A 14,278-nucleotide genomic window follows, 5' to 3' on the forward strand; every position below is an offset into this window, starting at 1 on the left:
AAGATAAATTTAAGTTGATTTGTAAAAAAATGGCAAGTCCGTAAATACCTAAACATTACATTACATTTACGTATTGTTATAATATTTTGTTGTTCATCAGCTGCTTAAACTCATTGGAGATTTTTTATTGGGAATGCCTAGTTGACATTAAAATCTATTTATATATGTCTGATTGATATGTTTTTATTGTATATTATCATTAATTAAATAATGAAAGCGAATTTTCTACTTGTGTCAAAGGTTATCCATCATAGTAATAAAATACACACGAAAAAACCAACAAATTTCATAATATGTTAGGTCTCTCTCTCGACGTAATCTTTAAAATACTTAAAAGCAAAATATATATGTAGGGGAGAGTTGGCTAAAACAGGATAGTCTGGTAAAACGGGATACCGACGTAATTTAAAAATAAGCGGCGCCATCTAATGACCGGGGATGTTAATCACTACCGATACCGTCTATTCGAATGTAGCAGAAGGTTACTCTGATTAATAATTGTTGATCTGTGGCTTGTGGCAAATGCTAGTTTGAAAAAGTCAGGTTATGCTAATTATAATAGTATAGTTAAAAATTATTAAGTTTAAACCAACAAAATAAATACCGGTGAGCATTTTTTATATATATATATATAATATGAGTGTGTTTTGCGATATTTGTGATTATGATAACTGTTTTTTTTTGTTAAAAAATTTCAAAACATTATTGAGTGTTTAGTTGGGTAAAATGGGATATCGAGTGGTTGGGTAAAACTGGATACTATATTGTTTTGTCCAACCAAAACGTAGATACTTTTTAACAAGCATATTAAATTAATTTTTTTAGGGTTATTAAAAGATTGGAAAATATAAAAGAAAAAGTGATTGGCAGTCTTGGAATGAGGAAAGTATGCGCCAAGCAGTGGAAGAGGTTAAAAAAAAATTAAAAATGGAACTCTCGAACGAGAAAATTCAGTAAAGAAAGGACTAGGGCGTCACAGACTGGTTTTCGCAGCGTAACAAGAGGAGGAGTTGGTGGAACACATGTTGTTAATGGAATCACGACTATTTGGTTTTATTTTGAATGACTTTCGAAGTTTGGCTTTTCAGTTAGCTCAACACAATGGATTAGATAATCCATTTAATAGAGACAAAAAAATGGCCGGTAAAGCTTGGTTATACAGCTTTCTAAAAGACATCCAACTTTTAAACTTCGTACCCCTGAGCCAACATCTCTAGCTAGAGTAATGGGTTTTAAAAGCCTGCCGTAAAAAATTATTTTTCCTTGCTTGTTGTGGTTAAAAAATATAAAATACCACCCGAACGGATTTACAACGTTGACGAAACGGGTATAATGACTGTGCCAAAGAAAAGATCGAAATGTTTTTCATTGCGTGGGAAAAGGCAAGTTGGGTGTATTCTTGCTGTATTTATGCCGCCCACCTTCATTTTTCCGAGGTCCAGAGTAAAACCTGAGCTGCTAGATGATACTCCACCTGACAGTAAAGCTTTCTATCATTCGTCAGGATGAATGCAAAAAGAAATTTTTCTAATTGGTTTAGTCCTTTTATTAACTTTTACCCTCCAAACAATATACTGTTCTTTTACTTTTGGACTGACATACGACCCACACAAAAAATATTGACGTCATAGAGAAAGCTAGAGATATTGGTGTTGTAATGTTGTGCTTCCCTCCGCATACCACGTATCGATTGCAGCCCTAAGACGTCAATTTCATGTCACCATTCAGCACTTATTATAAGTCAGAAGTTCAAAAATGGATACAGCAACATCCAGGTCGACCAATCACAGTCTCCCAAATAGGAAAACTTTTCGAAAGCGCATATATGAAAGCTGTTAACGTCCAAACAGCTGGGAATGGGTTTAGAAAGACTGGCATTCAATCTCTCTATCCGGAAATTTTTGAAGTATTTTTATTTGAACCAACTGAAACCACAGAAATACTGATGAACGATCCGATGATTGGTCACGTTTTATAAAATAATCGGCGCTCTCCACTTCGTACACCACCATTATCACAAAACCAAGTTGATTGTGATGCAGAAAATGAGAATTCTCCAAATACATGGCCTTCAGATACTTTTACATTTTTTTATTTATGCCTCTGGACTAGTCTGTGATAGCTTCCTACTAATAGTTTATTAACAAAGTTTATTGATATTGATTCAGTTACATCTTGAATTATTTGTTTTTTGTCTATCATTATATTATCATAGTCACTTTTAGTTCTTCCGTCTGGACTAACTCGCGTCCATTTCCTATTTATAGGTTTCTTTTTAAAAGAGGTGTTCATCATATACAGTTTGCGTTGCAACAGAAAGTTATCCAGTATTTCGCCTCCTTCGTTCCGTACTTCGATTCCAAACTCTCAGATTAACACTTCTTGTTGGCTCTTTTTCTTTCCGATTTTGTCGTAAGATCCCCCATTATCAGATTATAATTGACCGGTTCTTGCTTTTTTGCTCTTTTGATTTCCTCGTAGAAGGCTTCAATAAGTTCATGTTTGTAATCTGCGCATATACAGGGCATATACCTGGATTATTTTCAGATTGTATCTCTTGTTCAATTTTAGATTTATATACATAACTCTTGCGGAAATGCAGTCAATACTCTGTATATTTTTTTGCAATATTCTGGATATTAATAGACCTATCCGTCCTGTTGTCGATTCTGGTTTCCTTTTAAAATACTCGTAGAATATGTTGCTGACTTTAGTTTGAACTGATCTTCACCTCTTCTTTTGATTTCGGTAATTCCTATAATATTATATTTGACATGTTTGAGTTCCTCCTCAAATTACGTCATTTTATCATTTGTCGAGAAGGTTCTTACATTATCTGTAATTACATGCAGTGTTCGTCGTTGTTGGTAGACCCCTATAATGCGGGGATTTTTTGCGCTCTCTGCCCGCTGTCTGTGAATTCTACCAGTACTTTGGATTTGAACGAGTTAGCTGCGGGGAAGTGAGGGCCCTTTTCTTGAATACCTCTTCATGCTGACGGGATTTGGCATTTAAACACCAAGCTTGCCAGGTAGGTTGGTGGGTTGATTTGAGAAATTGGTAGATATGGCAGGTATTGGGTAGTAATGGCGTTAAAACATGATTTCGATTTTCCACCAGTAGATACAGGAGTTAAGAGGAAATCAAGATATGCGTATGCATCCCTGACGACTTTAAATCTATTCGAAAATTAGTTTTATTGTAATTAAACATTACTTAAATATCTTTCTAATGATATAACAATGTTCTGTGTAATATTCTCGTATTCAATGAAATACAGCCAAATACAAAAACGTAAATGAGTACATGAATATTGTGGATATGCTTCTCTGCTAAGACATAATGATCTTTAAATTCAAGGAATCAGGATTCATACAGGCGTATATCTAATGTTGAAAAATATCGTTTATGAAATAATATCTCGTGAGGGGTATAGTCCCCCATCGGGCGCGTCCCCGGGTGGCGGATACGGGAATACCTCTCAGATATGTGTGGTACCGGGGAAATGAAATACCCGGCGTGGACCAAAAACTAGGAAAACAGTAGCGTCTGATCCAGAGTGGACGGCTACGAACAGCGTTTGACCCAGAGTGGGCGGCTGATACAGAACTCACCAACCCGTCTGGCAAGCGGGGTGTTTTAATGGCAAAAAGCCCTCTTCAGGAAACATGTCGAATTATGAAACAAACGGAATAGGACCCCAGGTGGGTAGAGTTACTAACTCGGAATCCCACACCGGGAAACCGGTCCGCCTCAAGGATTCTGGGGGAGGCAAATATTCGACAAAAATAAATATAGGAACATATAACATCAGATCCATGAACGAAGACACTAAAATCCACGAACTAGAGGAAGAACTGACTAAAATACAGTGGAATATTATCGATATAAAGGAGAACAAAAAATACAGCTAAAATCAGGAAATTTGTTATACTATAAAGGTAATGAAGAAAACACCAACAATGGAGTAGGATTTATAATAAATAAAAAAGTAGTTAAACACATACAATCTACCAAGGGCATATCAGATAGAGTAGCATACACGACGCTTAAATTAAAAAGAACATCCTTAAAAATCATACAGATGTACGCTCCAACAAGTACCTACAGCGATGAATATATTGAACATTTCTACAAAGACATAACAACAGCTATTGAAGAAAAGAAATCAAAATTAATGCTAATAATCGGGGACTTCAATGCCAAAATAGGAGAACAACTATATAAAGAAGAAGACAAAGTAGGACACCATGGATACTGCAAAAGAAACGATAGAGGACACACATTGATGAATTACTTGGAGGAGAAGTAACTATATGCAATGAATACATTCTTTAAGAAAAAACCCCAAAGAGAATGGACATGGATTAGTCCCAACGGTGAAACTAAAAACGAAATTGATTATATTCTTTCAACGCAAAAATCCATGGTTAAAGACGTAACAGCCCTAAATCGCTTCTCAACTGGTAGCGACCATAAACTGGTCCGAGACAAGCTGATCATTGATAGTAGATTTGAAACAAAAAAGAAAATGGAAAATAATCAGAAATTATACATGGAAAAACTAAAACACGAAAAACAGACGTACGAAGAGAGAATCAAGGAAATATTGCCGACCAAGGAAGATATAGAACACAAACATATCGATGAAATAAACATGATATTTACTGAAACTCTAATAAAAGTAGGTAAATAAATAGCACAGACAACAACAAAAAATAAAAGTTTCATATCCCAGGAAACAAAGATTCTTATGAACACAAGAAGAACATTACTAGAACAAGGGGACAGAAATAAAATGGAATACAAAGAAATAAACAAAACTATTAGAAAAAATATCAAGGAGTGTAAACGGAGAGTATAGGAAGAAAAGATAGAGAAAACAATTGAAAAAATAGAAACGTGAAGTGCTTAAAGCAGAACTTGGGAAACATACAAATTAATAGCATAAAGAACAAAGGAGTGGAGACCAACAATATAAAAGAAATTTTACAGATAACGCACGAATATTATACAAATCTCTATAAAACAGAACAAAAACCAACCCAAGAAATCCGTAATCAGTTACAACTGAAAATAAAGAACGTTAACTCTGACCTACAACCAGAAATCAGTAAAAATGAAATAAAAAAGGCACTCAAAGAAATGAAGAATAACAAATCTCCTGGGAAAGATGAAATAACTGTAAAAATGCTAAAAAATGGGGGGAAAACTACAGTGGAAGTCCTTTATGTACTAATGAATAAAATATTGAACACAAAACAAATACCCACCACATGGAACGAGGCAATAACACTATTACTATTTAAGAAAGGCGATAGAAAAGATCTGAAAAACTATAGGCCCATAACGCTACTGACGCTAGTTACATGGATCGTACTAAGTATTAGTCAATATAACTTTTTGAAGAGTATAATTATTAATCAAAAGTTCAAGTAAACTTAAACATCATTCAATTTTACACGAAAAAGGTACTCTTGGTAAAACTCGATACTGTGTACCGTTTTCGAAATATTTTGATTTGAAAATTATGAAGTAATAATTGATGCTGGTAGTAATGATAAAGTTCTGGTAGGTATACCTCTATTTTCTCCAAGTGTGCCATGGAAATCTGACATTTATTGATTGTTATAACGATAAATCAACAATAAATAGAGTTTTGAAACCTTGTTATTTGTAAAATCAAATCAAAATGTACTCAAATGTTGAATACACTGACATGGTATTAACCTTGGGCGAATGTTTAGGATGTTCTAGTGCAGCTGTGACACGTTATGCAGAAAAGTTTCCTAGAAGAAACTTACCAAGTAAACAAGCATTTAGAGCCGTTGAAGACGTTGTCGAGAAACTGGGAATGTACGACCAAATATAATAAATTCTGGTAGACCAAGAACAACAAGAACAATTAATAAAGAAAATAATATTTTAAATTTACTTGATAAGATCCAACAGTTAGCGTAAGGAATATAGCAAGACAAACAAATACTTCTTCTTCAAGTACTTGGCGGATGCTGAAAGAACAGCAATTATATCCTTATCATTACAGACAAGTGCAAGAGCTCTTGCTGATCTACCAGTTAGAGTGGATTTTTGTGAAACATTGCAACAAAGGACAGCCCACAATCCAAATTTTTTAAAATGCATTCTTTTTGCGGACGAGGCCACCTTTACACGACAAGCTATGTTTAACTCCCATAATGCACACTAATGGTGTGATGAGAATCCACGAATCAAAAGGGTATCACATTACCAACACTCATTTTAAGTTAATGTTTGGGCAGCAACTTTAGGTAACAAATTAATAGGTTATCATATTCTACCTGGAAATTTAAATGGTGATATGTATCTTGACTTTTAAACAATTCCTTATTCGAGATATTAGAAGATTTAACGCTAAACTAGCGAAGCTCTTTATTTTTTATGCACGATGGAGCTCCACCACACTTTGATAGAAGGTGTCGTAATTGGTTGAGTAATCATTTTCCGAATCGATGGATTGGTAGAGGTGCAGAAGCTCCGATTCATTGGCCTCCTCGGTCATTCGATTTTAACCCTTTGGACTACGCAGTTTAGTCGTATATTAACGAAAAAGTCTATGCTACAGAGGTAAATTCACGCCAAGAATTGGAAGAAAGAATTAAACGTCAATTTAATGACATCATAGCTGATCCCCTACCGTTTAGAAGGTTAATGGAATCTTTAGAAAAAAGAATAGACTTGTATATTCGCGAAAACGGAGGGCATTTTGAACACTTACTGTAATTGAATTTTATTTAATGTTCTTAGTCATTAATTTAATTTTCTTCTTGTGAGTTTTGTTTAATTACTAACTATTTTATACCAGCATCAATTATTACTTCATAATTTTCAAATCAAAATATTCCGAAAACGGTACACAGTATCGAGTTTTACCAAGAGTACCTTTTTCGTGTAAAATTGAATGATGTTTAAGTTTACTTGAAATTTTGATTAATAATTATACTCTTCAAAAAGTTATATTGACTAATACTTAGTACGATCCATGTAACTAGCGCCCTCTATGAGAATCAGATATAAAAACAAATTCATGGGATGTATCAGCTTCCAAAACATATTCGTATAAAATTTCGTTACAATGTTGCCAGTAGTTTCGGCAAAATCGTAAAAAATGCGTAAATTTTTTTTCTTCAACGCCCTGTATCTTGAAAACGGATGGCGTTACAAAAATTTTTTACTAAGCAAACCCCAATTATTTTTCAGTTTTTGTCGGTCTGTCTAGACTTAGAAAATAAACAAAAGTATCAAAGCTAAGTCAAAAAATGTCAAAAAGGTATTAAAAGTATAAAAATAGCAGTGTTATGTTATTATATAAAATATATTGTGATCCTAAACTATAGTACAATTAGATCAATTATGAAGGTTAACTGAATTAAATATTTGTTTTTCAATCATAATATTTACATTCTATTTTTGGTCAAAGTATAAATCATAATTTGTTATTAATAAAATTATCTCTAGTATTTCACCCTTGCATTGTTGTATTTTATATAACGTCACGTTAAAATAGTTTATTTAATGGTTGTCAATATCAAAGAATTTTCTGGAATGTAATGATGAAACACAACATGTATATTGAATCATTTTTCAATTAATAATAAAATGGGTTTAATGAAACTTATCGATATAAAAATAATACTTATTGTTTAGAAGCACATTGTTATATTTGTAAAATACTAATAATATATGATTATTTTCTATTTTTTTAAATCATAATATCAGCTAATATTTTTTGATTAATTTATATTAAGCAATTCGCTTAATTAATATTTACTTCAGTCGTTATAGACAAAAATACCAACGAACCGCTAAAAATCATATGAACAAGCTGAATTTTGATGTGCTCGCCATTTTTGGGACCCCAAAAAAGATGAAAAAAAAGCATCGATTTACCAAAAATCTGTACGCTGTAGAAAAAATGTTTCAAACACAAAATGTAGCTAAGGTAATTTTAAACAAAAATATTTATTATCATTTTTTTTTGTAAAATGAAACGTTTTCTCAGAAATAACACTTGAAGCGATAGCCGATTTTGAATGTCAGTAACGGGCGCGAAATTATTTTTTTTAAATAAAATTGTATCGACGCGACGGTAAAAATTCGATATCTTTTGATTATAATGTCCTATTGACAAAAAATAAAATACGTTTTAAAGGTGAAGAGAGCAGATTTTGTATACAATTTTTGCATGTTTCCACAAATGAAGTAGTTTCTATAAATTTCTATAAAGCTGTTAAATAAATAAACGTTGCGCGATTATTGCCATGTTTTAAGATTCTCATGAGATCAATAAAAGTTATCTTAGTCACTATGGAATTTTCATTGCCAGAGTCAAATCTTCAAGACCTATAGCATGAAATTTCGATTTTGAGTTTTTCCAAAAAAATATGGGGCATTTGAAATATGCCTAAAAACATTGTTCTTTTCGATTGAACAAGCAAGTATAGGTTATTCCACGAATATACGACTTTTTTGGATTACTTCGACAAAGAATATTTTACTGTGCAGAAGTATGAAGGTAAATTGGTCTAATTCCAATAAAAAGGATCTACTAGTATGACATCTAAACTAAAATTATTTCAATTAATAGATGTTCAGATAGACGCAACATTTATTGTGAAATTTAATCCGAAAATAACAAAAATTTTTACACAAACGCTACTATAAATAAATATAATGACAGACATTTTTCTATATCAGGTTATGAGTTTTTCCTTGTTGATATAGACTCCGTACATTTCACGGGTCTATTATTTTTGTGTGTTTTGAGTTTAATTATAGGTCGTATAGGTATAGATAATAGATTTATAAAACATTAGTGCGAAGTATTATGACATATGGGGCTGAAAATTGGATCATAAACAAGAAAAACAGCAGTAAGATAGTAGCAACAGAGATGGAATGCCTGCGAAGATGCTGCAGAGTAACAAGAATGGATAGGAGAAGTAATGACGAAATAAAGCAAAGAACATCAATAGAAACAGACATACTAACATATATAGAATAAAAAAGATTAAAGTGGTATGGACATGTAAGAAGAACTAGCGACAGCAGATGGATAAAGAGAATAACCGAATGGAGCCCCATAGGAAGGAGGAAAAGAGGACGACCCCGAAAATCCTGGAGGAACGAAGTAGACGACGCCATGAGTAAGAGAGGCCTAAACGATGGAGAATGGAACAACAGAGAGAGATGGAAACGGTTGAGCGAGGGAAGGCAGTGAATACTGTAGAATCCCTAAATATAAATATAGGTGTTTTTTTATCATATTACAGGGGTTTTGCCTACTGAAGACGTGAGAAGCCTTGTGATTTATTATTACCTTTATCTATGTCTCTTAGATTGGATTAGGAGAGGTGGCCTTTCGGCCTATTCCATTGCGACCTTTTCAGATCTATTGTGGTCCTCTAGTCCTAAATAACATTCTCTAGCCTGACCCTTTTTATAAAGTCTAGTAGCTTCGAAACTGTACCCTCCATGTAGCTATTTGCCGTTTGATTTTCTTCTCCTAATGCAAAGAACCGCACATTTGCCAGACTGTCACACTGACATAAAATGTGCTCTGCTGTTTCTTATTAGGTCTGCCGTAAATTTTGGCAAATGTTCTCTAATGAACTGTTTCGCCTGTCTTTGTCTTGGTTCCTTCACCATTCCAGAGATTTGTGAGCTACCCACTTCCTGCTAGCCGTTCTTGTTACTGATTTTGCAACTCCGCAGAAGGGTTCCGGTCCAATGAATGGCAATCATGAGCCTTATTTGGCCATTTCATCTGCTTTTTCATTGCCCTTATGACCTTCGTGTCGCGGTACCCAGGCTACCGTAACCTTGCTACAGTCTCCTAGTTTATTTAGGGCATACACGCAATCCCATACTAGCTTAGAATTGACCTCTACAGAATTGAGTGCCTTAAGCGCTGCCTGACTATCTGTGAAGATGGCAACTGAACAGTACGTTCTTTCCTGCCTTTCTACTTCTTCCACGCAGCGATGGATTGCATTTATTTCCGCCTGGAAAACTGTTATATCCTTAGATAGACTTACCGGGAAATGTATCCCTTGATTTGTCCCTACTATGCTGGCTCCCACACCCTCCGATGTTTTTGAGCCATCCGTGTACCAGGTATCAGCAGCTTGTATGGGTACACCTTTATTCCAGTCTTTTCTGCCTGGTATCGTAATTGTGAACTTATTGTTAAAGCTATATCTCGTAACTGTTGCATCGATAGGTTTCCCCATCACAATATCGGCTTTTAGCTCCTCGATTAGCTTTCTGTTGTCAGTACCATGCATCTGGCTTATATGTCGCTGACTATGGATTAATCTGTGCATCACTGATCTGGCTTCGCCCTGTATAAAGATATGAAGTGGTGGTAGATTCAACAGGACTTCTAACGATGCAGTAGGAGTTGTTTTAAGGGCGCCGTAATACACAAGCATGCTAGCCTTTGTGTATTACCTAGCAGCCTTATTGGCCCCACTTGCTGCGTCTTTGTCCACCACATCACCGAGCCATAGGTTATCATTGGTCTAATAACCCTTGTGTATAACCATAGAGTCATTTTGGGGTTAAGTTCCCGATTCTTACCGCACATTCTTCTACATCTGCCCAGGGACATAGTAGCTTTCTGTGTGGTTTTTAGAATGTGAGTATTCCATGTAAGCCTTTGATCAAAATATACCCCAAGGTATTTTGTTTCTTTGGCAAATGAAATCTCTGTTCTTCCCAGCACCAGTAGTTTTAGGCCTTGTAGTGCTGTTTTTTTGGTGAAGTTGAAGATTTGTGTTTTCTGAGCATTGACTATCAGTCGCTCTTGTTTACACCAGTCGTCAACTATATTTAGGGCTGCTTATACTCTCTCAGACACTACCTGAGCAAACCTGCCCCTGACAACGATTGCTATATCGTCAGCATATCTTAGCCAATAAAAGCCTTCCGTGGACAGATTTCTGAGGAGATCATCTACCAATGTTGCCCAAAGTAGAGGGGGCAGAACTCCTCCTTGTGGACAGCCTCCACCTACTTTTGCTTTGATGGTTGCTTTACTGAGAGTGGACATTACTGTCTTATTCTCCAGGGATGCCCTTATCCATCTGCATATTACCGCAGGTGCGCCCCGTCTACTCATAGCCCCTATCAAAGAGCTGGTGGTAACATTATTAAATGCCCCTTCTATATCTAAAAAAGTGGCCATGGCTATCTCTTTGTCTTACATTGCTATCCATGTCTCTTACGTTTCTTGTTATTATTTCCTTGATGACTGTTCTAGGGATATCTTAAAGATCTTTTTTTGCCTCGAAGATAAGGGGTTGTTGACTAGTTGAAGAAAACTACTTATACCGGCAGTTACTCGGTCTCCATGCTTGTCTACTATACCTAAAAGCCAGGGTCCCACTTTCGTCGTTTTTTAATGTTTTTCTTATCCGCCTTTATCGGCGTTGTGGTCTTCATTTGTAATCCTAGACAAGGAGTCGCCAGAGAGTGCTATTAGCCATGCCAGTTAGATTTCTTCGCCAGATTAAGAAAAATAAAGCTATATATTTATATTTTAATCTAAAAATTATCAGTAAAAACAATAGCTAAATGGTGTATTCGAAAATAACTAATGTTAAAAACGAGTGATAAAAACTTAAGTATATGTGTATAAAATATATTTGATAAGTACATCTTCTTTAATATATTTAAAACAATACTCACATTGTGACTAGAGAATGATTGTAATGCTCCTTTATATCATTTGAAACATTTTTACATTGTTGAACGGAATCGGACATCTTATTTTTTGATGGAAGCTAAAAAAATATTTGTTTTATTGCTCATATACGTATTATTATTTTTAGTTTTTTAACTTAGATATTTTGTTGATCAATATTATATAACAATAGATTAAACATAAATTTGAGATTTTATTTGAAATAATTTAAATATTACTAAATGTGTAATCGATTCCTTGTTTAAAATATATAAAAAAGATTTTAATTAATTGCCCTCCTTGATTCCTCCGTGGTTGATATTAGCTATTGCTCTGAAATACAGAGTCTTCTAGTATTAATATATCAAAATAATTGAGTTAATCCTGCCGTGAACCCTACCCAAGTTAATTGTATTTTTTTACTTGGATGTACCGTATCCAACCCAACTAAGTCAGAAATAAATATGTATTTAAGCACAAAAAAATCTAGAATCAGACTATTATATTACGTGACTATTTTTGTATTAAAGAACTAGTAGAAGAGAGTTGAAGGTTGACGACATCATTAGAAATACTTAATAATTTTTTACATGGTTACTATTCCAAATTGAACGGTCCAGATTTTGAAACACAATTAGTGGAAACAAAGAATAATAAGTTAAAAGAATTATATAAAGGGCCTATATATAATTGCAATAGTAAGAGCACAAAGACTTAGATGGTTAGGACGTGTCCGAAGAATGACCCAAGTTAAAATGCCAAAAATCTTGATAAGCGCTACAATAGATGTTGAAAAAAGGAAGACCTAGGACCATGTTATGAACCCATGAATGATACCTCAATGTAAGCGATTGGAAAAAAGCGAAAAACAAACAGGGATGGTGGAAGATCGTAAACCAAGCCATAAGTCTGCTTGGCTCGAAGTACTAATATATTAATGAACAACTATGAAAGTTGGTAGGACCCTTGGGCTAGCGGGGACAAATGAGAGGAATCCAATTTAACCTACGTAAGATTTTTTCACCCATTTTTCACTAATTTATTACCACTCTAATAATTTTTCACCACCAAACCACCCCTAAGGAGAGCGATTTTGCTGACTTATGGTTAAAACTAGTAGAATTCCAAAAATAACATTTATAATATACTACAGTGCTATACTAGGTTTTTATGAATTTATTACCACACTGGTAATTATTCACCCCTCAACTATTCCTCATGAGAAGTCAATAATTCTGTTGGGATAATATTTAAGGTGATAAAAAATCTATTTTTAAAATTTTACTGCACTCTTCCTGTAACTCTTATAATTTTTGACCCCATCAGTCACAATTAATGGGAAACATTCAACAAGCTACGCAGTCACGCTAGCTAAATGCGAAATTTTTTTGGAAATATAAAAGTGCTCTGTTAGATTTTTACTATATTTTTACCAGCCTAGTCATTGTTTTCTTAACTACCCTAATTAAAAACATTCTGAAATGTTACTCTGTGCTAACTAATATTTATTTTTTAACTGTTTAAATATTGAAAATATGAAAATACTTTATTACAAAAATTATAAATTTTAACTATTTTAAAAAATTGACTCTGATTATATTTGTGAGTAAATGCCTAAGAGAAATCGAATCGTGAGTCCCTTTTATGAATATAAAATATCTGAAATCAAGTTGAGTTTAAGTAAATACATTGGAATTGTTATATTTCACAGAATAATTACCAGGTAAGAAATATTCAAATTGAAATAATTTTATCTCTATTAATATTATTTTATTAATAAGCTAATTGTAAAGGAGGGTCGGGACAACTTGCGTACCTATTGTTAAAATATTAAAATATTTGTATTTATTGGGTACATCCCATTAAAGCAATCCAATAGATAGTCAATTCCATAGACCTGAGCGAAGTGTACCGCCAATCAAGGAGTGGGGTTGCCGTCTTAATAGGATTTTAGATTGATACCGCCCTCTTCACTTTCATTTAACTTATAAATTGCAAATTTATTGCCTCTGAACTGTCCCTGAGTGTGTTTTATGCTGAGTACAATAGTTTTTGAATAAGTTTTAATAGTAAACACCAGTGCACTTTCATCTACGCACGATCAGGTCTATAGTTGATTTTTAACTCTTGAAATATGAAAACGTGCATTTTTTTTATACCGGACCAAAAAGTACGACTTTACGCCCCTTAAATTAGAACGTAAAGTGGGGAATTTATGCCCAGTATGTTAGGTGAAAAATATGAAGATAGCAAAAAATAGTAAAAGGTTGAAGTAAAAGTACAATACAAAAAAATTATTAAAAATACGTTTTATAATTTTGTTTTGTCAGTTTAAAATTCAACCTAGCAGAATTATTGGCTTCTTATAGAGGGGTAAACAATTGTGAAGGTGATAAATGAATTGGAAAAGGTTTGTAGCACACAGTGTAGTATTTAAAAATTACTTTTTTTATTTTAACTCAAGTTACCACGGGTTAGTTCTGAGGCGAAAAATTAGTAAAATTCGAGAAGAACCATGTTGTACCTATTTCAAAATTTTTATTTGACTTATCT

General features: G+C 33.9%; 1 protein-coding gene across 4 annotated transcripts in view; it reads right to left on the reverse strand.

Moving 5' to 3' along the window:
* LOC140445079 (sodium-coupled neutral amino acid transporter 9 homolog) overlaps positions 1–14,278 on the reverse strand; it is a 79,940-nt gene that overhangs the window by 18,758 nt on the left and 46,904 nt on the right. For 3 of the 4 annotated variants that reach the window (XM_072536880.1, XM_072536877.1, XM_072536881.1), the window contains one exon: positions 11,731–11,825. The exons of the other annotated variant lie outside the window; for it this stretch is intronic. In XM_072536880.1, coding sequence (XP_072392981.1) covers positions 11,731–11,825 — 95 coding nt within the window. The remainder of the gene's footprint in view (positions 1–11,730; positions 11,826–14,278) is intronic. 4 annotated transcript variants of the gene reach the window in all.

Source organism: Diabrotica undecimpunctata, chromosome 7 (assembly GCF_040954645.1).
Source record: "Diabrotica undecimpunctata isolate CICGRU chromosome 7, icDiaUnde3, whole genome shotgun sequence".
Lineage (NCBI taxonomy): Eukaryota > Metazoa > Arthropoda > Insecta > Coleoptera > Chrysomelidae > Diabrotica > Diabrotica undecimpunctata.